Here is a 24,538-nt window from a genome sequence, read left to right as displayed (position 1 = left end):
TCTAGTAATATAAGATGCTGAAATTAGGAAAAGACAGATCGAGCTCAGCAAATGAGGTTACTGCAAGAGAGGAAGAGAGACGACTGAGAAAAAGCGGTTCACATCCACATCCAGGCTCTCCTGTTTTTGTGAGCATGTTACATAATATGTGTGAAATCATTTCATCTGAAGCCCTCCACCTCCTGCCCTACTTTCCATCTTCTCTGCAAAACATGACTCTTGACTATTATTCAATATTATTAACACAATGTTGCAAAACAAATGCCATTTTATTCCCCTTAAAGCGATAGTTCACTCAAAAATATATACTGTATATATATTTTCATTTACTCACCCTCTTGTCATTTCAAACCTGTATGACTTTCTTTCTTCCACAGAACACAAAAGAAGATATTATGAAGAATGTTGTTACTGGCCCCCATTCACTTGTCTTGAGTCCATACAATAGAAGTGAATGGGGGCCAGTGCTGTTCAGTTAACTTTCTTCAAAATATCTTCTTTTGTGTTCTGCGGAAGAAAGAAAGTCAAACAGGTTTGAAATGACAAGAGGGTGAGTAAATTATGACAGAATTTGCATTTTTGGGGGAACTATCACTTTAAGAATTGACTTACTAGTTTTTCTCAACTAGTTTTTATGCAGTACGAACATTAAATTGAATGTCAGGCATTGACCCAACACTGTACCAAAATTGTTTAGCAAACAAAATTCCATTGCACTCCACTCCAGTCATTAAAACAAATAATATGGAACGCAGTTTCTCAAAGTTTTAAATGGTTCGCTTTTTCTTTCTGTCTGTGATGGGAACAGACCTGTCACCCACTTTAAGGGACATGACCTGCTACTACAGTCTCAAACCTTACTTGTTTTGTTACATTTAGATAATCCCCTATAGTCAAACAATGCACATTCTTAGAAAACAAGAGTAGTTAACCTGGCCTGTCGGGACTTGTTAGCCTGTCATAGAAAAGCAGAGCGAAGTTATGTTACCCAGATTACTATATTCAGCAACTTTTACCACTTGCCGTTTGTTTTGCAAATCTGTCATTTCATGCAAACAGGAACGTGAAAGCACACTACATTTAGCTACAGTTGTTATGTTTTGAGGGAATTAATGAGAACTTAGAGCAAATATTTACCAAAATCTTAAAATGTTGACATTATCCGAGATGGAATTCCATGAAAATTTACACGTTTGTACCCAAACTACAATTTGGGTGTCCTGAAAGGCCTCTCTGTATATAATATTCTTTAAAAAATTAACAAATTACAACCGCTGATATGAGAATGAGTCAGTGGATATTTAGCCGTGGAGCTGGAATTACAAGGACACACAAAAGAAAGCAGCAGATAGAAGCGGTTCTCTCATGCTCCTGTATTTAAATAAAGTATAAGCTCAAACAAAAACAATAAAACATGTTCGGTAAATCGACCCAACTTGGGATGGCTGTGCACGAGAGCTGATTTAGATTTAATATCATTCTATGTCACGATTGCATCATTTATGTAAGGGATAATCCACGGCTAGCCATGCATTAAAGGATTTTAACGCACGACGTGGAGGCCAAGGACCACCCGATGTAAAGTGCATTAAAATCCTTGCCATGGATTATCCCGCTTATACCAAGGTCATTTCCCAAGTTAAAGCTGCTATTGATGTTTATAACGTAACTTTTGATCAGACAGGTGAAAATGAAAAAGTTATTTTCGTCAGTTAACTTCAAATGTTGATCAAACTGACTGGAACTACCCATGCATTAAACGCTTTTAATGCACACCTTCCAGCCAATCAGAATTGAGTATTTAAACAGATCATGGTATAAGAATTGTATATATTTTTGTAAAATGTATGGAGCGTCCTTCTGCACCAAGAACACTATAAAAGAAAACAAAATAAACGCATTTAAAATATATTGTCTAGCTGACAAAGCACTTTTTATAACTCATGGATATAAGTGCATTATAGGTTTTGGCAAAGCGGACTAAACCAAATCAAATAAATCAAAGCTGCTCTGATGTAATCTTATGAGGGCTTTGGTTTGTGCTTGTAACAGCATACTTCTGATTTCTCAAAAACCATACCCCAGCAATTCCAGGAACCTTTCCATTTATCCAACTTCCATTCATCCTGCTGTCAGCTTGGCTAACGTTGTTTTATCTCTGTCATCAAAATAAGCGTTGGGTGTTGTCTGGTGTTATGATCTGCCCGACCTGTGAGTATGGTAGAGGGGAGATGCCAAGATAAATGGAGGGGCTGCTGTTGACTGTTGGAGGATTAAGCACAGCTGTGGGTCTTGATAAATTAATGCAAAGGAATGGCTCTCTTTTCCTCTCTCTCTCTCTTTACCTCCATCCTGTTGTGTTCTGGGCCTGTGTAAGCATGCTGGAGTTAAACTTGGCATACATCCCTAAATGTTACATAACTTTGCAACACATAGCCAGTGTCCATCTCACTGCAGACTTACTGTGCTCTTCTTACACTGTAAAGCAATAGTCATGCCTTAAATCATGCCCTAAATAAATGATGCATTTTTACAGGACTATATATACACTGATATCACTTTAACTCCCAATTTTCACTCGAGGCCAACGTTAAAGTCAACGTGAATTGATGTTTGCAATCCGTTTGGATGGCTTGTTCCATAATATAATGTATCTCTGAGTGGAACAGGATATGGAATGAGAAATAAAATGATGGACTTTGTTTCATCTATTGGGAACTGATTGGATGGTGGTGTTACATACCAGAATGGACCGAACAAATGGTTTACTAGAGTGGGTTTACTATGGGTTTACTAGTGTTCATGTTAGCTAAAACAATACCAGAACTGGTTAACATTATCAGTAACACTTTAACATAATGTTGTATTTGTTAACATTAGCATTAGCTAACATGAACTAACAATGAACAATACTTCTGCAGCATTTATTCATCTTAGTTCATGTCAACTGCAGCGTTTACTAATACATTTTTTAAATGAAATGTTGTAAACTGTTAACATTAACCAATGCACAATGAACTTACATGAACAACTGTAATGATCATTTTCAGTTCATGTTAGCTAATGCATTTAGTATTGTTTACAAACACAACCTTGTTCTGAAGTGTTACCACATTATCCAATAACCCAGAAGTTTCCAAACTTTCCAAAGTTTAGGACCCATCTAGAAAGGTATAATGTCAAAACCCACCAACATATTTCAAATGGAAACATAGTTACATTTGTTCTATTTTTTAGAGTATATTTTGTTGTCATATACATCAAATGTTAGTTAATCTGAAATGGCAAGATATCAAAGCCATTGTCTTAGCTAGTCAATAATTTGACTAAAGTAGTTTTTGTGTCACTCATTACTTTACGTGACTCACCTTATCCCACCAAGTGACCCACAAGGTCCTGACCCACAGTTTGAAGACTAAACTAGGGGTGGGCCGATACCAGTTTTTCCTTTACGAACTGGTTCCGATACCTGAATTGTAAGTATCGGCCAATACTAGTCCTGCTTTTTCCTGATCAGTGTAGAATTGCATGTATTTTATTGTATTGAACAAGTTGACTGAAAATAATGATATATACTTTATAATGTAGTGCAATCTTTTTTTTTCCAAAGTAAAAACACTCTCATAAAGTACAGATACTTGAAAAATGTACATGAGTAAAAGTGAAAATACTTTTATACTGTACATCTCTGAATGTCCGTATCGACGCGATACCGATCCAGGGTATCGGGATCGCCCCTAGACTAAACCGTACAACCTAAACAATATCAGCGTTAAATGATATGTTTCAGATGAAGATTTAGCTTTACAAAGACAAAAATGATCTTTTTTGAATAACAAGAGTCATACCACAATAAGAGCACAATGTTTTGATTTCATCTTATCAATGGTTGCAAACTTGTCCCGAGAGATTCGACAACCCATGTTGACATCTCATAAAAACTGGTACAGAAGCTACAGTTGGGGATCTATTTATCAAACAGTAAGCAAATGCTTAAAGGTCCATGTTAATGTAAAGCACTGTATCTATGATCTTACTTCAAGACACTTCTATCTTGAGGAGGGTCCCTCACAGATAATCAATCACTCAAACTTGTGCCAAGACTCTGTCAAACTTCCTTGTCAGAGGTCTGATTAACAATACCGCATACAAACATCGAACAACCCTGTATGTCCCGTGTCTGGTTGACCCAGACGTTCTGTCCTAAAGGGCGTCTGTTCTTTCCTCCAAGGTCCTGAGCTACACTGTCAGAGTCCAGGGGACAGCTGGTTTTAACAACAAAGAGAGGGAGCACTCCTATCCATCATTGACACATCCCACCCCCTTCCAGCCTGAGCAATTCAAGGGTGGGCTCTCCATATATCCGTTTCCATGGTGTAGCATTAGACTGAGGAACTTCACTCAGAAAAGAATCCAAAACAAATCAGAAGTAACTGTACCGGGGGCGTGTCACAGTTGAATGAATGTGTTTTTAGTAGATATTTAGGTTGTTTTGGGTTCTTTATGCCATTTCTTTACATGTTCAATGCACAAAAGAACATCTTCGAAAATGAATATGCAAGGAATATCAAAAGCTTACACTGAATTTATATTAAGAGACACAAATTGTTTTTGTTCCTTAAGCATTGAGTAAATGTTGTGGCCTAGTGAGACCTCAACTCAAACAGCCAAAAATTCTAATGCAGCACTAGACAAACAGCAGGCTTCCCATTAAACAAAATGTTTGTAAACCTCAACCACCATTACCACATCTTCAACTCAAACCTGTGGTCTGAATCATTCACAACATCAACGTCTATCATAAAAAAACTCTGTACCTGAAGATATGGTCATATCCTTCCACAACAGAAGGATACGGTTCAAATCAACTCTCCACTAATCCATTTCCAGATCGGGACGACAGCCTGTGAATGAAGTCTGACTGAACTCCGTTCTGTTAAAAGTCAATTCCTGCAGAAGATTCTCAAACTGCAGGGTGTGTCCTTGTGCCCCTCACCTTCCTCAGTCACAACACAATCTGTTCGGCGTCGGCGTGTGCAAGCACGCCCTACAGATGTGGGTGTGTTAGCACAATTGTTTGTCTCTGTGCGAGCCAGTTTCTTCCTTATTGCAGGCTAAGTGCTGCTTTCAGGCTTCGCTTTCAGCTGGGTTGTGCAACACGTAGTTTTCCTGCTCCTTGAAGCTATTTTTTCCATTCCAAGAGAGAGGGGAGAAGCGATCAGGAACTGCCTGTTCTGATTTGAGGTCACTGGTTTACTACAATGCATGCGGACCATAGACCAACACCAAAGCCAAAGCACATTCCAGATCACCTATGCACCCCCTCCAAAAACACCCCCTTCACCCTGAGGCACTACTTCTGCTCTATACAAAGAGTTACACCTTAAGAAAACTACCCAACACTAACCCCCCCCGGGCCTGTTTTTATCTAACTCCCAAACTTTCCTTCACACATTTCTTAGTGATTGCTGCAGTTATGCTTTTATTTATTATCCAACTAAACGGTGGTCCAAAAGAAGTATTCAGACGCATACGTCATCGAGGTTATCTCATTTCAATTAAAAACATGACACTTATTTCTCTTAAGACATTATAATTGTGGTTTAATTCTTCATTTTGAAAGGACAGTGGAGAACAGACAGGAAAGCATTGGATAGGACAGAGGAGTGGGACCGGCAAAAGACGCTTGAGACGGGAATCGAACTCGAGTCGGGCCGCAAGTGCACTGGCACACTAACCACAGGGCTATTGGCAACATGTTTTTTTTTCTTGCCTTGAAATGTAACTGTTGCCATTCTGAAATAAAACCTGAAATAATGACGTATGTGCCTGCAAACGCAGCCTTCGAATTGAGACGCAGCTATGGATTTATCTTATAAAGGCAAATAAAGAAAAAGGTTTTGTCTATTAGTTTTTTTCATTTTTATAGGCTTACCACAACAGACTTTCAAAGTTTAATATGTAAACATTTATTCCTAATCTCATCCGTAATAAACTGCTGAAAACGGCTCTGTTACTATCACTTCTCTTCACACTGATAATTGCCAATTACATTACATGAATCACGTAAATGACATATTTTCCATTTAAAACGGCGTTTTGTAATTTGCATCAGTGGATCCTATCGCACAACATTTCTATTGTTGTAAAATATTAATTGTTTACCCACTAACGTGGTGTATTGCACTGGAACATTAACTGTCTTCTTTGATTTGATTGGTCACCACGTTGGCTCTGTAAACAGTAACTCCCGCCTTCTTACATTTGATTGGCCAATGGCCACCTTATTTTGACACTGAGGTCCACTGATAGACCGCTGAGGAAAAAAGTTTGCAGCACCGAAATACAGGCTTTTAGGCATTTATTCCACAAATTTTATTACACACCACAGAAAAAAATGGCGGGTGCGACCCTACGTGTGAAAATGGATGTGTGGCGTGAGGAAACAGTTTCACAGCGAATGCGTGAGAGTTGGCAGCCCTGCCCCTACATCTGACATCATTCCATACATTGTCACCTCTTCAGATGTCCACTAAATAAAAAAATGAAAATGTGTAAAAAAAATCTTGTTTTTCATGCCCTATAACAAACAAACTAAGAAAGCTAATCCTCACTGAGATATATTCATGCATGAACGGGGTTAATACTAGTTTTTTTTTTAAAGAGTACATAACATGAGATCATGAAAATGACATTTCATGCAGTGTGTAATGTTGCCGTGTTTGTATGTAAGCAGTCTGCCAAGTAGTAAATCCGAAGGTGAATGAATAAAGTTATTGGCTTGAAAAAAAGGGAGTCGACTCTGAATCACGCAAACGAGTCGTCCCTAGTCCGATTCGCGAACCGCCGCGGATTTACTTCACTACATATAGTCCTCGCTTACGTTTTGCTAGGACTGCCAATGAAAACTTCACTCTTCTCCCCCAAACACTGTAGCTCGTGAGCCTCATTCGCGGTAGACCAATCACAGCAGACTAGACCATCTGACCAATCAGATCAGAGTAGGCTAGCGGAAAGGAGGGGATTCGACAGATGAATCGCGGAACGCATCATTTGAGATTCAGTCAAGAAGTAAGGTAAGAATAACTACCTATTGTTACGAAATAATAGTGTTTTTACACCTTCTATGTACATAAACTTGTTGTTGGACACTCCATAAACCAAAGTAGGACCTTAAAAATCCCTAGTTATGTACTCTTTAATGCATTTATTTCCAGCACTTAAGGTTGTCAGAGAAGTATGAGGCAGTGTTTTTGTCAGCAAGTTTAAATAAACTGGCACATCAGCAAAGCCATTGCTTTTTTCCACAGCCTGAACTCTGAGCTCTTCTGTCGGATCCTGCATTAACATGTCAGCTACCATCATCTTACCCTCAATGAAGTGCACCTTGAGGGGATGAAGAGTGAAAGAAGGGAGTGGTGACTGGAGGTCATCAGCTTGCTTCAAAGGTAGATGGGAGTTAAACTCTTTATTGCATTTCCTTACATTGGCCTGCATTCTTTGAAACTCGAACCAATGACCCTGCCGGTGCTAGCACTAGCAGTATGTTTTTCAAGCTACAGGATACAAAAACACATCCCACCTCTCTGCATGTCATGATCACGACAAACTCACTACAAATAATTCTGGATGAAAACATTCCTGATAGTCAGTCGTAGCATTTGTTGAATATCAGAGAACTAAACTGACATGCTTTGGAGTGTCATGCATTTAAAGTGGATGTTACAAAGATTTAATAGGTCGCTATCACTTTCACAAATGTATGTTTGTACATCAACAGGGTCTTTGTAATTTTGCAACTTTTTGAAGCAGAATTTTCTGTCTGGATATACAGGCTTTTAGCATTCATAACAAAAATAAGTTGTTCCCAGCACTAAAAATGACACAGGAAGAAGAGGGTAAGGAAAAGAAAAGCCACAAAGCATAATGGTATTACCATGTTTTTGGACTATCCACCTTTATTTTCAATGTAGGCTAGGAATAGGCGTGTCCGTCTTGAAACTTTAATTTTAGATCGCCACTTCCAGTTATTTTAGCTGTACTAAAAACTCCAAAATAAAAGAATCCTGCTTTAAATTACACGCTACCAATATTTGTTAGGGTTCAACAGGCCAGGTCAGGAGTTCAAATAAATTCTGTCATCGTTTACTCGCCCTCATTTCAAACCTGTATGACTTTCTTCCGCAGAACACAAAAGAAAATATTTTGAAGAACGTTGGTACCCAAACAGGGCAGGCACCCATTCACTTCTATTGTATGGACACAAAACCAATGCAAGTAAATGGGGGCCAGTTAACAACATTCATCAAAATATCTTCTTTTGTGTTTTGTGGAAGAAAGAAAGTCAAACAGGTTTGAAAAGACATGAGGGTGAGTAAATGATGACAAAAACAAATTTGGGGTGAACTATCACTTTAAATTCTATGTTTGTCACTAGTTATTTGGTTTTCAATTTGCATTAACACTTTACTTAAAGCCTTTATGTATAATGCATTATAAAGGGTTATTAAAGGGTATGATGCATTATAATTGTTCATAATGTGTGTTGTAATACATTAAATGTTGTTTTAAAGAATTATAACCAAATTAAAAATGCAAAGTGTAACAATCACTTGATAAGTGTTATAAGTGTTATATACCCCCACTGCTCCGGGGGTACTTGTGTTCACCACTTGCTGTGCTTGTGTTCACTACTCTCTGGATGGGTTAAATGCAGAGGTCACATTTCGTTGCCTTGTACATGTGCAATGACAATAAAAGTTGAATCTAATCTAATCTAATCTAATCTAATCTAATCTAATCTAATCTAATGTATTAACTGCAGTTAAAATTATTCATGAGACATTACAATGCATTATAAGGTGCATTACAAGGCATAATTACTTCAATAAAACTACTTGTATAATGCATTATACATGTATGCTTTAAGTAAAGTGTTACCCAAATGAACTTATACTTATTTTTATAAACAATGGTTGTGTGCTTATGTAAACTCACCATTCTTTCGTTCTTTCAGGGGTATCAAACTCGGTAAGGGCTGCAGGGAGAGTTCCTTCAGCTCACTGGTCACCGCTTCGCTCTGAGGACTGGGCATGGAGCCGCTCCCCACAGCGGATGCCACGCTGCCGGGGCTTAGCTCCTCCCCTCGCATGGCCTCCTGCGCTGCCAGGGTGACAGGTGGGTGAAGCGGTCAGACCTGTGACAGGTTAATCACACAGACACACCACAGGTTAACATACCACAGTCTCACAAAGATGCAAAGGTTTTGGCTTTGCAGAATGAGAGCAGAAGCATGTTTCTGGCATCTTCTCTGATGGCACTCAAAGACCCATTATGCATCTTAACAGAGGATTCTTATTCACAGTCAGAGTACCTTTATTATTTTTATACATTAAGCATATGCTTTTAGCCTAAGTGCATTGATAGATTTACATTTTATCACTACATACATTGCCTGGGAATCAAACCAATGGATTTGGCATTGGCTCCATATAGTTAAACTAGAGGAAAGCCCTATTTTAAAATTAATTGCAAATATCTCGCCCTTGACCATTTTGAGCAGAATATGCCATTCATATTATCAGGAAATGAAAAACTGTGCTTTGCCATGCCCCATTAACCTATAACAGACTCTCTTAATAACTTACACAGTCTATACGGCACACGAACACAACAAGAGGAGGAGATGTGTAGAAAACTAGGAGACTGGGCAAACATGTTCAAACGTGTATGAATCGTTGAGCAACATCCAAACTCGCATAATCTCAATGTTTTCCAATATGACTAGAGGCAACGATTAACACAAGCATGTAAAATAACGTTAGATGGAGACTTCTAGCCCTCCAGCAGTGTGTGAAGCAAGATTGTTGGAAAATGTTTGTCTACTCTGGTCTGATGTCTGTTTTTTCTTAAGAGACAAAGAATGATTGTGTTTTACCTTTCTGTGTTTTTCTTATTTGCTCCTGTAAAGCTGCTTTGGAACAATGCACATTGTGAAAAGCGCTATATAAATAAAATTGAATTGAATTGAATTGAATTGTACGGCAGCCTAATCTTTAAGTGGGTTATCAGCAGGCCTGTCAGGAATTCTGCAGAATACTTTGCAGATTTCCAGAAATTGACAAAACACCTGTGCATTTTTTTTGCCAAATGTATAAGCTAATTTGATAAGCACTTAAAAAATCATATCTGTCAACCATTATGAAATGGAATTGCAATGAAATGGTTTTCTAACAGGTTTCCAGTACATTTCACCCATTTTCTATTGGTTGAGGAAACAGAAAGCCCTGCCCCCAAACTTAGAGCTAGTTGGTTGAGGCAATGCTGTGTCATGTTGAGCAGGACGGTAAAACAAATCACATCCTAAGCATGTTTCAGGAACATCAACATAGCATATACACATTACAAAAATGAAACGCTTTACATTTACATTAATAAAAATCATTAAAGGGGATGTGGAATTCTCATGCTTGACATGGTCAACTTGTCAAAAAACGAGTTTGAGGTATGATGCAGTATTTCTGTGCTCGATACACTCCCCCAGCATTCGTATAGGTTTCGTAAAGTTTTTTTCCGCTTCGTAACAACTTTTATTAGTGCTTTTATTAGTAATTCTCACACGTCAACCAGCTGGAGCAAGGGAGAGCGAGCACTGCATTCGCGAAGTTCAGCTGTGTTTGTTTGTTCACTGCATTTCGGTGAGGAATGTTATATAAATGGTGGATACAACGCTGGATTTGGAGATCGTTTGAAACTGATAGATGGAGCGGTCCCAGAGATAAAATATGGCGGACATTAGTGATGCGCGGGTCGGGGGTTTTTCCAACCCGCGGGTGCCGCTTTTACGAAATGATTTGGATTTGAAAGGTGCGATACTATTCTGTAAGTAGTTAAGATTAACATGATATGCAGAAACTGTTTGAGTTACGGCCACTTTAAGATTTAAATGACAACAGTGGAACCACACCCAAGAAAATAGGTACTATAGAAAGTAGGGCTGCAACTAACGATTATTTTGATAATCGATTAGTTAGACGATTATTTTTTCGATTAATCGGATAAAACATCTCATTAGATCTTTTGCTTATAACTAAATTAGAAATGGGAAAAGTATACACAACTGAACTCATTAACCTTCTCCCAAAATGTTGTGGATGACTCCCTAATAAACACACCAAGGCTGATGAGTTGATTCAGGTATGTCATATTAGAAGCAGCTGACAATAGTCTCTCCCAAATGTGGGAGGGAGGGGACGGTTGGCCAAGGAAATCATTATTTTTTTGTGGCATGAAAAGTAAGATATTTGTCATTCAAATGTAGTGAAGTACAGTAAAAAGTAGGCCTACTTACAAAAATATATACTTTAGTACAGATACTCAAAAAGTGTACTTAAGTACAGTACAAATAAATGTACTTAGGCCTACTTCCCACCTCTGAACCAAATAAACCCCCAAATCAGAGTATTTAGCCACAAATTGGGATTTACTAATATAATCTTTTAAAAGACCTCTTCCCTTTAAACTTTAAAACTGCGCGGCTTGAAGAGCTGCATGCAAAACACTTCTGACTTAAAAACCGCACGGAGAGACACGTTCGACTTTAAAACTGCGCACCTCGCGCTGCACGGAGAGAAACGTTTGACTTCAAAACTGCGCAACTTGTGCCGCACGGAGAGACATATCTGACTTTAAAACTGCAAATCTCGCGCTGCACGCAGAGACCCGTGCTCAGAGAGACACGTCTGACTTAAAAACAGCGCAGCTCGGGCTGCATGGAGAGACACGTCTGACTTTAAAACGGCAATGCTCATGCTGCATGGAGAGACACGTCTACAATTGTAATTTTAAAAGGGAAGAAGACGCGCTTGATTTATAACTGCGCAGCTCGCAAGTGACGTCACAGACCAACTAATCGATAATGAAATTCGTTTTCTATTTTCTATTTTCATTATCGATTATTATCGATTTTATCGACTAGTAATTGCAGCTCTACTTGCAACACATCCAGTGTCAATAAAATCTAAATAAAACAGCATAATTTATTTTATTTTATTTTCAGGCTTACATTGTGTTCTTCAGGTCTTATCTTAACAGCTGGGTATAGGATGCTTAAACAAGAGCTGTGACAAGCCCTGGAAAGTTTGGGACAATCCTTTTTCTAACATGGTGCAGAAAGTTTAAAATGAGACATTAAAAACAACTTAAAGTATCATCTGACTACAAGTGTACTTATGTCAATGGTCAATCTGGACAATGAAACTGTGGAGCCCCAATACAAATGCACATTACGAACTCTCCATTTGTGAGGTAATGTAGCACATCAACTGACATTTGTTGGGGCATTAACTGAATTCATGGCCCAGTTTAACGATAAAAAACAACGCCACACATTTCTGACTGTGTCAGACAGGAACGTAATTGTATGACCCCATTTTTGCTTTTGCGCAAGCCCTGTCCATCTTGTTAGCTAATGCATTCCTCATTATGAGCTCATCAGCATCCAGAGAATATCAATACACCAATCCCACCCTAAAGACCCATGAGAAGAGGGGTGGAGCAGAAAAAAGAAACGATCTTCTGGTGATCAGTCACCCAATATTTGGCCTGATGAGGACTTAAAGAGATAGCTCACCCAAAAATGAAAATTGTTCCAACATTTATTCACCCTGACGTCATTTTAAACCTGTATGACTTTCTTCTGCGGGACAAAAAAGAAGATATTTTGAAGAACGTTGGTAACCAACTACATGAGGGTTGAAAAAATGTTGACCGAATTTTTATGTTTGCTACAAGAGAATTATACCTTTAATCTTTCTTTATGAAACATTGTTCCAGTATCTTTTGCAAGCCACACATAAATCCTTACATGTCATTTGTGATGTTGTTGCATCTTGAAGGATCATTCCTACTTTATTTGAGAAACAGTGTTTAGACATGTACTCTGAAGGCTTACTATACTACCATGATTCAAAGCTCTGCCTCTGACATTCCACAACATGCAGGTCCTCACCTGCCTTAAACCATCAGCCACAACAATAACTAAGGACACATTATACTTTTACAGGGATAACACGCACATGCAGGTAACCCCTTCTCCCATTTATCACAAGGAATGAGATTAGTGGATAGACACCTACTTGAGAGGAGAGTTCTAATACCTGTGATTATTAATGTAATTAACTACCAAAGATGATTTTTAACATGACACAGACATCAACAAATTATTAACATTAAAGAGTACAGTACCTTAAAAATGAGATCCAAAGTAACTGATTTCAGCCTCATTTCTATTCAGAGTACCCTGAAGACTTGATGAAAGAGAGGACTACATTAGTAATGAAACCATAGTCAAATATTTTACATGTGTTATTAGGCGTAAAAAAGTAACAACAATTGTGCAATACATCAAAGCCACAAAATAAATAAACAACGTATCTACATGATGATAAAACGGTAAACACGGATGGTTATGTAATATTAATAATCAGTTATGGTGGTTTTATCTGCAATACCAGTTGTTGGATCTGCATTTTGAGGATCGGAAAATCTGCGTACATTTACTGTCATATATGTATACACATATATAGTTAACATATATTAGCAGCCCAGTGTTGGTTTGTCTGTGTCCATTAAGCGAAGTGTCAGATCCGCATGTGCTGATGGTGAGTAGGTGTGTCCTAGCGCCAACAAATACTTCATAAATCTCAGCACAAATAGTATAACAATACATTTAGAGTCATAGATGTGATTTGGTTTCAATAAAAAAAGCCCACGATACAAATTTCCTTACAATACTTTTCAATCTGCTTACTGCTACGTTGGCATACCTGATGCGACATGGCAGGAAATGACAAACCTGGGCTGTTCAAAAGCTCGTGCGTTAGGAAAAAATCATAATTTGTATTCATTGAACGTGTTAAACAAGACGATACGGGCCGAATACAGCAGGCCAGATCCTCGCCGCAGATCCATGTCTGCAGTAACAGACACAGACACTAACATAGTAGAACATCAAGTGCAATGTGCGCTGGTCAACAACACATGAGAATCGGGTGGATTATCTAATAATGCTGTTGTTATTACGGTTTTTAAACTGTAATCTCTAAAAGACAGACTTGCATGCGCGACTGCCTGATCCGAATAACTTACCGAGTAGCAAAATGAAATTTAACAACGGCTTGGCTTTACAAAGATGTTCATGTAGTCAAAAAACTGTGCTGAGGCATCCGGCTACACTCTGCTGTTCAACCGCAGAGGACTGCGAAGTCAGTCGATCCAGTTACAGCACTTCCTAAAAATAAAAGTCCCCGAAAGTGATAAATATTATGTTATTAAAAGTGTGGGATAAAAAACAACAATTTATAAAAATATTTACATTGCTTTCCACTTAATCAATCAGTAATTTAGTAAGGCATTAACCGTTTGTCTCTGAACGATGCTGGTTAACAAGAAACCAGGGCTAGATTCCTTCGTGTTCAAATAAAAGTTCTAATAATCAAACTTTCTCACATTGTTCCTCGGGGACATTCCATTAGAAAATAAATAAATACAAAATAGCACATTTAAAAGCTATAATGAATGCATATACAGTATACATCGTATTAACTAGACATTCTAATATCCAACTTTTAAATGGTTTATTGAGGCACTTACACATATGAGTATGACATATTCACATTCTGAAGTGAGCTGTAAACATTTGAAAGGTAATACATTCAGACAGCTAATGTGTATTCACATTTTGTTTTACTGCCTTTCTACTGTAGATATACTTCTAAGAAAATAACATTTCTCAAAGCGGTTCACATTTACATACATTTGTAGCTATATAAAACAGTGAACAAAAGCCAAGTACAAAATCTTTGTTTGAACAACTAAACAAACAGATAACAGTTAAAAACACCCTCAAAATAAGGCCCCTCATCGTCATAAAAGACCAATGACAGTACAAATGACATCAGAATACAAATTCATGTATTTAAAACCAACATTGAAACATGTTAGAACCATGTCATTCCATTGGCTACAATAACATGTAGGCACTACCTAAAAGCTATTAGAAATAACAGAGGTGATGTTGCTTCATACATTACTAACCACAGCTTTCTCAGGGTTGTAATATGAAATATTCATGACACAAGTGTTTGTATTTCCTTCCTTTTCAATGCTATGAGTCTTCTAGCCCGCTCCATCTTGCTTGGTGACGGTTTCCCACGGGCAGATGATTTCTTTCACACCTCGAGCTGTATCAGGACCGTCATCCTCCTCATCTTCTGAATCAATGGGATAGATCCGGCACTCAGGTGGGATGTCAACTTTGATTTGAAAAAAGCTGTGAAGACATCAGACAAGATATAGCCACAAGAAAAGATTGCAGTCATCCATCAAATATGAAAAAATGACACTGTGAAATTAAATAGACATTGTAGTGGATATAGTGGACCGCGATTAAGCATTCTAAATGTTTCTTCATTCTACAGATTTTAAACTTTACACTATAAACACTCACTTTGCAATTCTTCTGGACTGAGGCTGTGCAAGTGGCTCCACTCCAAGCGGCTGCACTTTACCTCCCCCTGAAGTTACGCCACATTTCGGGGACAAGCTGGCGAACACAGATGGGGCATTGCATCCTCTGCGGAGGAGCTTGCTCAGTGACAGAGCCATACGAGACTTTGGGACAGGTGGCTGGTTCTCTTCCTCTGATACAGATGCCTCTGCAATAGAGGGGAAATGGGAAGAGGAAGGCCCTCCGTTGCCATCAAATCTTCTTTCTGAGGCTGGTGTACTGTCAATGGCAACGCTGATGGGTGAGGGACAGGCAGCACTGTTGGGCAGTGTCATGAGCCCGGGGGAAGCTGTGGACTGTGCTTCACAAATGCCTGTATACACTGCCAGGTGAGGCACAGGTGCTGTGAAGCGGCATAGCTGTTGAGCACAATATGTAAAGTATATGTTAGCATTACTGTGTGTGCTGAACAACCTGTAATCACGTTGAAGGAAATAATATAGACCATCTAATATAGAGCATTCCTTGGTCTCTTCTTTGTACGGCCCTCCTGTAAAAAACTTGCTGTAAACTGTAAAAAGTTGCTTTTGCCCTGAATTTTGATTATGTATATCTAATTTACTATTCTAAATCTTGACTAAGTGATAAACGTCTTTAAAAAAGTTGGAATTGCTTAAATTATTTTGAGGAGTTAATTTAAAACATATGTTGCAAATACTTTTACACTAAAAAATCTTCTTATAAAATTATTCAAAATGTTTTAGATATTCCTGAATCTTGCAATCTACAGAAAACGTTTTATTTTATTAATATGCTTATTGTTAATTTTCGTTGCGTGCAATTGCATCAGAGCAGAACAAGAGTGACATCTAGTGGTTAGGACAGAAAGCACATCGTTAAAGGTGAAAAGACACGGCAAATATTTTTCATAAAAACAGAGTTGATAAATCCACTCACTACGTTTACTTACTGTTTGTTTTTACTTGTAGTCACTGAATTTAACAAATCTGTAATTACTAAATTATTATATTCTTCATTTTCAGACTAAATCTTGTCTTCATACACTGTAAAAATATCACTAATTTCAGCTGCCTTAAATTTTTAAGTTAAATCAAATTAGCTTTATGAGTATTATTTAACTTAATTGACAATGACTGGTAGTAAAATACAAACAGTTCAATATAATTTAAGTTTAATTGACTAATTTGATTTAAATTGTTTTTTTACAGTGTACTTTCACCAATTTTAAGGGTTTGTCTGATGAACTGTTTAAAGAAACAAACAGAATGTTTTTTATGTCTTTTGGGCATGTGGCAAAATGTTTTTGAGAAACTTGATGAGCGAAATACATTATATCACTCAAAAACAAAAATGACAAAGACAAAAACACATGATGTGACCACAGATGACAGAAATGGTTTTATTGTGTTTTTAATAAACAATTTACAAGGAAACAGTAACACAAATGGAACAGATAAAATCTGACAAAACAAATGTGACATGAATGTTAGACGTTATTGTGCATGCGTTTAAAGGGGTTAAGGGCTACATGTAATGTTCATTATATGCATGAATTAGTGACATGAAGGTAAAGATTACTAGAAGCATTTTAAATATGTATAAATCAAGAAAAACCTTTAAAAACTAGAAATCTCTTTCTACACTGTAAAAGTATTTTTATGTTATTTAAAAATGCGCAATGTAGCATTGAAAAAACTGACTTTAAGTCAAAAATATTATTTATCCCGACTGACTTTGATTTGCCAGGTAACCCCAATAAAAGTACATTTGAGTTTTAAATAAAATCAAGTAGAAATAATTATTTAAAGTAACAATTTGTTCGCAGTTTTTACAGTGTAATATTGCAGACACAACAATAGCAATCAGTATTAAAATAAACGGTAAATGGTTGCTATAAATATAAATGTATGAATATACTGAATTGCAAAATCTCTGTGAGCTAGATCTCTGTTCATTTTCTCTTTTTCTTTTCCAGTTTGCTCATGACCTGTGTGATGTCTACTGGGCCACTGGCTGCCAGTTTTGCCTTCTGCTCCTCTTCTTGCTGTCTCAGAATGATGGGACTCAGACTGGGCCGCCTCCTCTTGCCATTCTGCTCCAACTGGGCATCACTAATTGACATGAGTAGAGAGTTTCCAAATTGCGTGATTAATGTCATTTACATTGTTTTCTAGATCATACACTCTAGTTGCACACATTGCAAACCATCTTTTATTTCGACATACATACGAGTCTAACTAGGTTGATAGTCCAGATACACACAGTCCATTAACCGTCTGATACAGTACATATTGCACATAAAACTTGATTAAAAAGATGTAATATGATTGGTTGGAATTATGCAACATCTGACCTGAATCTGTGTGCCTCAGGAGCAATGGCCCGTCTCTGGGTTTCCTTGAACACTGGGGACTTTAGATACCGCCCATAAGAGTCCTGAAAAAATATATATCTAACATATAGTACATTTCATGCGGACACACAGGTGATAAGTTTTTGACTTGCATTGTTTTATAGATCATATACCTTTTTCATAAGCATGTAAATGTGAGTCTGCGCAGCATCCAGTACATATCGATGAGGGTGTGCCAGACCCTTGACTGTTATTTCCATGGTTTTTCCATCGATGTTGATCCAGCGCGGAGCTCCACGAGCCAAAAATGTCCTAATTAAATCATTAATAAATATTATTATTATGACAACATGACTGCTGGCATTAATGTTTGCTGATATTTGATTAAGTAGAAAATATTTCTAAATAATAAATGCTTTAATAAAATGTTTAAATCAAATTGTATATTTTATCTAAATATTAAATAATATAATATAATAACATAATATAATAAGACACACTCACTTATAGATTTGTTGAGCTTTTTCCTTCATTGTCTCTGCAGCACCCCATTTCAGATCCTCGCATCCCTCCCAGAATGCAAGATTCTCACCTATTCAGCAGAGTAAACTTACATTCTCGCCTAATAATTGATTTATTTCTGCTCTTTAAAAAAAATGGAACATTAATCTGTTAACCCACATTAAATTCATTAAATTATATCTATATAGTTGAATGGGTTCTGTACAATACATACCACTGAACTCCTTTTTAAGAAACAGGCGAAAATCAGCCCTCCCTCGAGGGTCACTAAGCAGTTCTCCAAAACTGAATGTCCAGCGTTCCACCCTCATTTTAGTAGGGATCTCAACACTGTATAAACCAAACATGCACAGTTCACTGTAATTAAATAACATTCAATCACATACATAAGGTACAAAAGTGTCTGTCACACAAATAAAATAATAAAGAAAATAAAAACTGAGGCTCACTTTGGCATGTTAAGGTTCCAATATGTAATATCATCTGTTAACCAGGGGTTGCTTGGCAGGCAGGGGTGGAGAAAGGGGTCGTGTTCTTTATATGTGGTCGAGCATTTAACAAGTCTACAAATTAACACACAAAAACCCTTTACACAGGAATGTAACTTTAAATACAGAATAACATTACAGTAGAGTTGTGACATTAACTCACGCTCCAATTGACACAGATGACTTCACCCTTGGCCTCATAATACACTGCTGAGTGAACATAATCTACAAAATAAGAAAAAGGAATTAACACTGATTTTACATGTGAACATATGATAATGTATAGGGTCTTGAGGTCATTTAATACTTACAATTCTTCTGTAGTATTCAGATGTTTTTTTCTGAAGAAAATTGCAAAGAAAAGAAAAGAGTGAAATACTGTGTCTAAAGCAAAAAATGATGTGATGTGAAGTGAAGTGACTGTACTGCATTGTAAGAACTGAACACATTTATTCATGTCATGTCATGGTGAACACAGGGTGAACAAGATTGCTTTGGCCTTGCGATGGTAAATATAAAATCCATCCAGCCCTATTTGTATTTTACGTCAGGCTCCAATATTGCTTTCATTGCTGTTTTCTGTCATGTGGAATCTTGCTTGTTTCTCACATAAGTTTAGGCTGGTGCAAATCTGTGCAAAAAGAAAGAGGAAAAACAGTGTTAGGAACTGTAGTGGTGTAATAGGTTTGCAGTCACAAGCGGTGAGATTATAATAATTCAAATCCTATTAGATATCAACTGGAATTGTATAAATTACAAACACTCCCACGTCTCGCCGCACTAACAAATGGCTATTAATGATGGTTATACGTCCTATATTCTATCATTACATTACATTTTTATAAACAGAGGCTCAGCTCTAGCAAATGATAACAAATAATACATACATGATATGTCTATATTGTATACGCCTTGATTGATTTTAAAAAGAAGACCTAAATCAGTTGTAAGACCTACCTTTACCTCCACTACATTAGGGTCCACCATTCTTTCGTGTCCATAATCCATGGCACTAACTGTTCCTGGCTGGTAAATGGAAAGATATTTGATTGTTTTAGTGTAATGTTAAACTTCTGAAGTTGGGCAATTGGATAATTAAGTTTAAAAAAAAAAAATTATATACAGTATTTTCACTCTGCAAGGAAAAACATATCTTATTGACCCTGTATTTATTTAAATAAATTTAAAGTAACTCACCGGTGGCCGATGTACAACCCAGTAAGCTCGCTCCTGACAGTCAAAAACCACCCGATCTGGCTTCTTTCTCTCCTTTCCCGCCCTTCACAAATAAGCACATTGTCCTGCAATATTAACTTTAAAATGGAAATGTAATGGCTGCTATGGCCACTTGCACTTATCATGCTAAAATATGTTTGTTACAAAAATAACAAAAATGTCTCCCAAATACTTTTTAGGAATATTTTAAAAAGACCACCTGTGACCCACCTGTACTGCTCTTTGGCCTGCATTACAATAAAGTCCCACTTGTGATTCAGCCATTTGTAAAGGTTGTTGTACTGTTCCTGGATAGAGAAACACACAAGTATTGTGTATTTATCAAATTACATTAGTTTTAGTTTTTGCAAAAGGTTTCAGATAATTTATTAGTATACACACACACACACACACACACACACACACACACACACACACGTATATGAAGAGTCTGGTTCCAAAATGAGATAACTAAAAAAACATGATTTAAAAAATAATTTAAACCGGAGTTATCTCATTTTGGAACCAAATCTTCATATATATATATATATATATATACAGTATATACTACACATGCACATGAATAATAATTAATGATAAGTGTGAAACAATATTTTAAAGCAATATTTTATTTTTTTACGAGTATTATAAAAAATAAAAATGTGAGGTCCAATTACCTGTTCATACAACTCTAGCATCCCTTTCTTGCGTATATTTCTCTTTGCCAGATAAATTGCTAGAAATGCACATATAACAAACCAGTAACGCACCAAATAAGAGTTCTGATATAACACGATATGACAATAACTTCACATTCTTTATCTGGCATCTGTTTGAAAGCTTAGGCTATGAATAACCAACAAATGCCACCCTGAATTATTGCTATGACAACCGATCAGCGTGTGTGGAAATTGAAAGATAATCACACACCATAGTCGGTGTCCTCAACTGGCCATTGCTGTGCCGGCCAAAAATATGGTGTCTGCAAGAGATGTGAAAGATAACCGTATATGATAGATTAATCAATATCTGAAAATGAGAGTAATAAGCCATATTTGACGATGCATAAACTGCTGTACACATTTGATCATAATATTAAGATATTGCTTGTGAATGTTACCTGAAAGCGATACAGGGATGTGTCTGGTTTAAGGATGAGTCTTTTGTGATCCTGTAGTGGATAGATGTACCCAAAAGCCACCATCATGGTACCCATAGCTCGGGCCTCTGGCATTTAGCATAAGAAAGTTATTTAACGCATCAAAAGTTCAGATGACCAGTTGTGTATAACTATTGTGTATGGGTCAATGACATATAACGACCACTTATCATGTGATGCGACCAATAATATCAATAAAAAATCAAATATATCAATTTTTTGTGGATGAAACAAGAATCTCTGATACAGTATGCTAAAGTAAATGGTATTTTTAAAACATTTATATCAGTTGTATGCGATTTTCTGGAATGCTAAGTTTGTTAATTGAAGAAGACAAAATTATAGAACAAAAATATGAGATGATTACTCACCAAAACTCAAAGAAATGCAATAACTTTGTTTCTAAGCACTAAAGATTTGAAAAAAAAAAACTGTTTGTCAAGGAAATTAATTCATTTTAAGATAAATTACGGCACCCCACATGACATTTTTAAGGCTATGGCCAATACGTAAATGAAAACACAAAAATTACTTAATATAAGTTTTTAATCTGCATTTATGTGTACACCACATTCTTAATGTTAGAATAACTGCAATAGACATTATTATTTATTTTGTCATTGACCCTTATATATTTTGGTGTACTTGACTTACCCAGAGCATCTATTTTAAATCGATTAGCGAGCCATGCAACAATGTCTTCCCCTGAAGGAACAAGATATGCAATAAACATTGTAGTGTCAGTTAAAGGAAAACATTCAAGTGCAGTAAAAAGCCATGTCAGTGGGTGGGAAAGTTGGCCTTCATACTGAATGTGCCCACCTACAGACACCACACACAAAAATATGGCGAGAGGTCTCCTGACTGCTAATCAATAATATTATCAAATATGAAACATAATGAAAAACTATTCAATAACAAAGAATTAAAAGAAAAATAAAGGCAATAATTAAATGTACGCAAGCTAAACAACTGTAATAATTAAGAATCAAACATTCTGCAATTCATTAGTACACATAAAAACCCTTGTATAGTTGTCTTCATTTAGTAGATGCTTTTTAAATGAAAGAATAAGACTTAACTAATTGACATGTTAGATAGAAACATAGGTGCATTCTTAAAATAGGATTCGCGCTATGACTCGGTACACCACTGTGGTTCCTGCTGTGGCCCTCTTAAGAGACTAATGAGAAGAACTCAGCAGGGGGGGGGGGGAGTTTGGGGGGGACAGAGTCATTAGTAAGAATGGTTGGAGGCATATATGTTCAATTATTTTTTTAATATAATCTATACATTATCAATATGCGTTATCTGGGAATCAAACAACCTTTTGCGTTGCTAATGCAATGCTCTACCAACTGAGCTTTCATTATAAAATAATAAAAATGCTTCAAAAATCATTTGTTGAATAACCTGTTACACTTTTTCAACTAACGTGGCAGTGACTATCAACCTGTGCAGACGCTCAGCGCATGTATTCATTGGAAAAACAATGGTCCAAGGATCATAAAGACTGGAAACCGAGATTACAAGAGCTCTCTGAGACCATGCAGCTTAGAGCAGAGAGTCATTGCAGCTGCTCAGGGGTTGTCATGGCAATAGATTCTTCAGTTTCAGACTCTAAATGCACGGACCACTGATAACTAGCGCTCCAAAGGAGTAATCCAACTGCAAAAATCAATACAATCGAGTAAGTGAGCTCGCTAAAGTTTAGGTTACAAATGCGTCATGTCTCCTGTTATTTATCAACCTCTTATATAGATTCTCTCTTTCAGAGCACAGTGATATCTCCGCTGATGTAAAAACAGACAGCCATGTCTGATGGTCTTACCTGTTATGGCATGTGGAATGGTAGTGATAACAAGCCTCTGGGTCTGAGATTTCACACCGCTCTTAGGGTCTTGCATCTCCAACACCACAGTTTCGACCTATACAAAGACGTTGAAAAAAAGATTTTTACACTTCTCTACACGGCACACGCTGTCAAAAACAAATACGTGTGTACAGTATATCATACTAAAATATTCCACCGCAAAAAAGTCATTCCTGCTGGTTTATGGTCTGAAGGGGCTGAGACTGACCCCTTTGAAATATAGCCAGGGATTGATTTGTGACGCTGTTTGAAGATTTCCTTGCTCTGGCAGGGTGTCTGGCTTTTGATGCGTGTTTGTGAACTCATGCTGCACCCTGGTCTTGATCACAGAAAGCTCTTGGCCAAATGATTGGGTTATTAATATCACTGTGCATTGACAGAGAGCAAAGAGGGATACCAAGAATACATCACACTGTGGGAAAGCTCTTCAGGCATATGCAGTTTGCAAGTATCACGATACAAGGCGGGCTGTATTATGCCAGAGGATCATGGCAAAGCTAGACTAATACTATTAATGCAAAGTGACCTTACTTGAGAATAAGCTCCCATAATAAACATGATCAATTAATAACAACAGAGATGTGCAAAATGTGTACAAACAATGATAATAATTCAGAACACTGGAAAATCAATTCAATGTACACAATCAAATGTAATAAAAACAAACTTCAACATTGCACCAAAAAGTGCAACCACATATATATATAAAAAGAATACACTGAAACCAAAATAAAGACAATGTTCAATGAAAAATACTCAGTTTCGGACAAGTATATCACTTTTTGTGTGATATTTTGGAGGGGGGTTAAAATTAAAAGACGCTTCGACATTCTGAATAGACCGAAATCTCAATTCAAATCTTAATTCAATGTTAATCCGACCAACTATAATCAGATATTTAAAACAATGAACGGAGAATTGAAGTAATTATAACGGTGTGCTCAATTGAATCAAGGCTTGTAAAACGTAATCTAGATATTTCAATTCACTATATTTATATTTCAAAATTCAATCTTATACTAACCCGTCTGAAAACGTGGAGAGAATGCAAATAACGCTGAAAGTGAGGAGCAATGTCTGGTTTCAACCCACCTTCTTGAGGCATGCCATACGCGGTCTATAACGTTGTCCGTGGTCGCGTGCATTCCTAATGGTCATATTTGCTTCTCTTCACGCCGTCGACAGTCTTGGTAAGAGAAGGCTATGGGAAACACTCTGTAGGTGATCGTGCTATGGTTTAAAATGCTGTTATGTCTAATCTATAATCACCACTGATGCATACAAAGACGATATCTGCGTGTGCCAATCAGGTAATCGCTCTGCTCATGTAGGTAAACCTGTATGCAGAAGATTCATAGAGCGCATTGATTACACTAACATGTTATCGCCAGTAGATGGC

At 37.1% G+C, this 24,538-nt stretch overlaps 2 protein-coding genes across 7 annotated transcripts in view; both read right to left on the bottom strand.

Moving 5' to 3' along the window:
* mrtfab (myocardin related transcription factor Ab) overlaps window positions 1–15,181 on the bottom strand; it is a 31,844-nt gene extending 16,663 nt beyond the window's left edge. For 2 of the 5 annotated variants that reach the window (XM_057357701.1, XM_057357704.1), the window contains exons 1-3: window positions 14,149–15,181; window positions 13,246–13,307; window positions 8,998–9,196 (exon numbers count right to left, since the gene is read on the bottom strand). In XM_057357701.1, the coding sequence (XP_057213684.1) occupies window positions 8,998–9,151 (154 nt within the window). In that variant the 5' untranslated portion in view covers window positions 9,152–9,196; window positions 13,246–13,307; window positions 14,149–15,181. Of the gene's footprint in view, window positions 1–4,817; window positions 5,010–8,997; window positions 9,197–13,245; window positions 13,308–13,826; window positions 14,129–14,148 lie in introns of those variants that run through there. The other 3 variants (XM_057357703.1, XM_057357702.1, XM_057357705.1) reach the window with 3 other exon arrangements.
* Window positions 15,182–15,482: 301 nt separating this feature from the next.
* Window positions 15,483–24,496, bottom strand: rgs9b (regulator of G protein signaling 9b). 2 transcript variants are annotated; one of them, XM_057357706.1, is made up of 18 exons: window positions 24,232–24,496; window positions 23,098–23,194; window positions 21,921–21,971; window positions 21,228–21,334; window positions 21,038–21,089; window positions 20,785–20,843; window positions 20,339–20,415; window positions 20,090–20,171; window positions 19,856–19,918; window positions 19,204–19,233; window positions 19,056–19,117; window positions 18,854–18,967; window positions 18,619–18,734; window positions 18,387–18,474; window positions 18,056–18,194; window positions 17,883–17,965; window positions 17,517–17,640; window positions 15,483–15,927 (listed from the first exon to the last, which is right to left on the bottom strand). In XM_057357706.1, the coding sequence occupies exons 1-18, from the start codon at window positions 24,295–24,297 to the stop codon at window positions 15,505–15,507; spliced, it is 1,833 nt and encodes a 610-aa protein (XP_057213689.1). In that variant the 5' UTR covers window positions 24,298–24,496; the 3' UTR covers window positions 15,483–15,504. The 2 variants fall into 2 exon arrangements, with proteins under 2 accessions (XP_057213689.1, XP_057213691.1); XM_057357708.1 differs by lacking the exon at window positions 15,483–15,927 and having other exon boundaries at window positions 15,934–17,640.
* Between the last annotated feature and the right edge of the window lie 42 nt (window positions 24,497–24,538).

The sequence above is a fragment of the Triplophysa rosa genome, linkage group LG18 (genome assembly GCF_024868665.1).
Source record: "Triplophysa rosa linkage group LG18, Trosa_1v2, whole genome shotgun sequence".
Taxonomy (NCBI): domain Eukaryota; kingdom Metazoa; phylum Chordata; class Actinopteri; order Cypriniformes; family Nemacheilidae; genus Triplophysa; species Triplophysa rosa.
Note: the sequence above shows the minus strand (reverse complement) of the source record. Positions and strands in the feature narration are given on the sequence as shown.

What these genes read in the sequence shown, in the direction of transcription:
- rgs9b (XM_057357706.1), bottom strand. Translation starts at nt 24,297, where the DNA reads ATGACCATTAGGAATGCACGCGACCACGGACAACGTTATAGACCGCGT. An exon ending in TGCTAGAGTTGTATGAACAG is followed by an intron (nt 20,416 to 20,784) that starts GTAATTGGACCT and finishes TTCTCTATCCAG; the next exon opens with GAACAGTACAACAACCTTTA. An exon ending in TGGACCCTAATGTAGTGGAG is followed by an intron (nt 19,234 to 19,855) that starts GTAAAGGTAGGT and finishes AATTTTCTTCAG; the next exon opens with AAAAAAACATCTGAATACTA.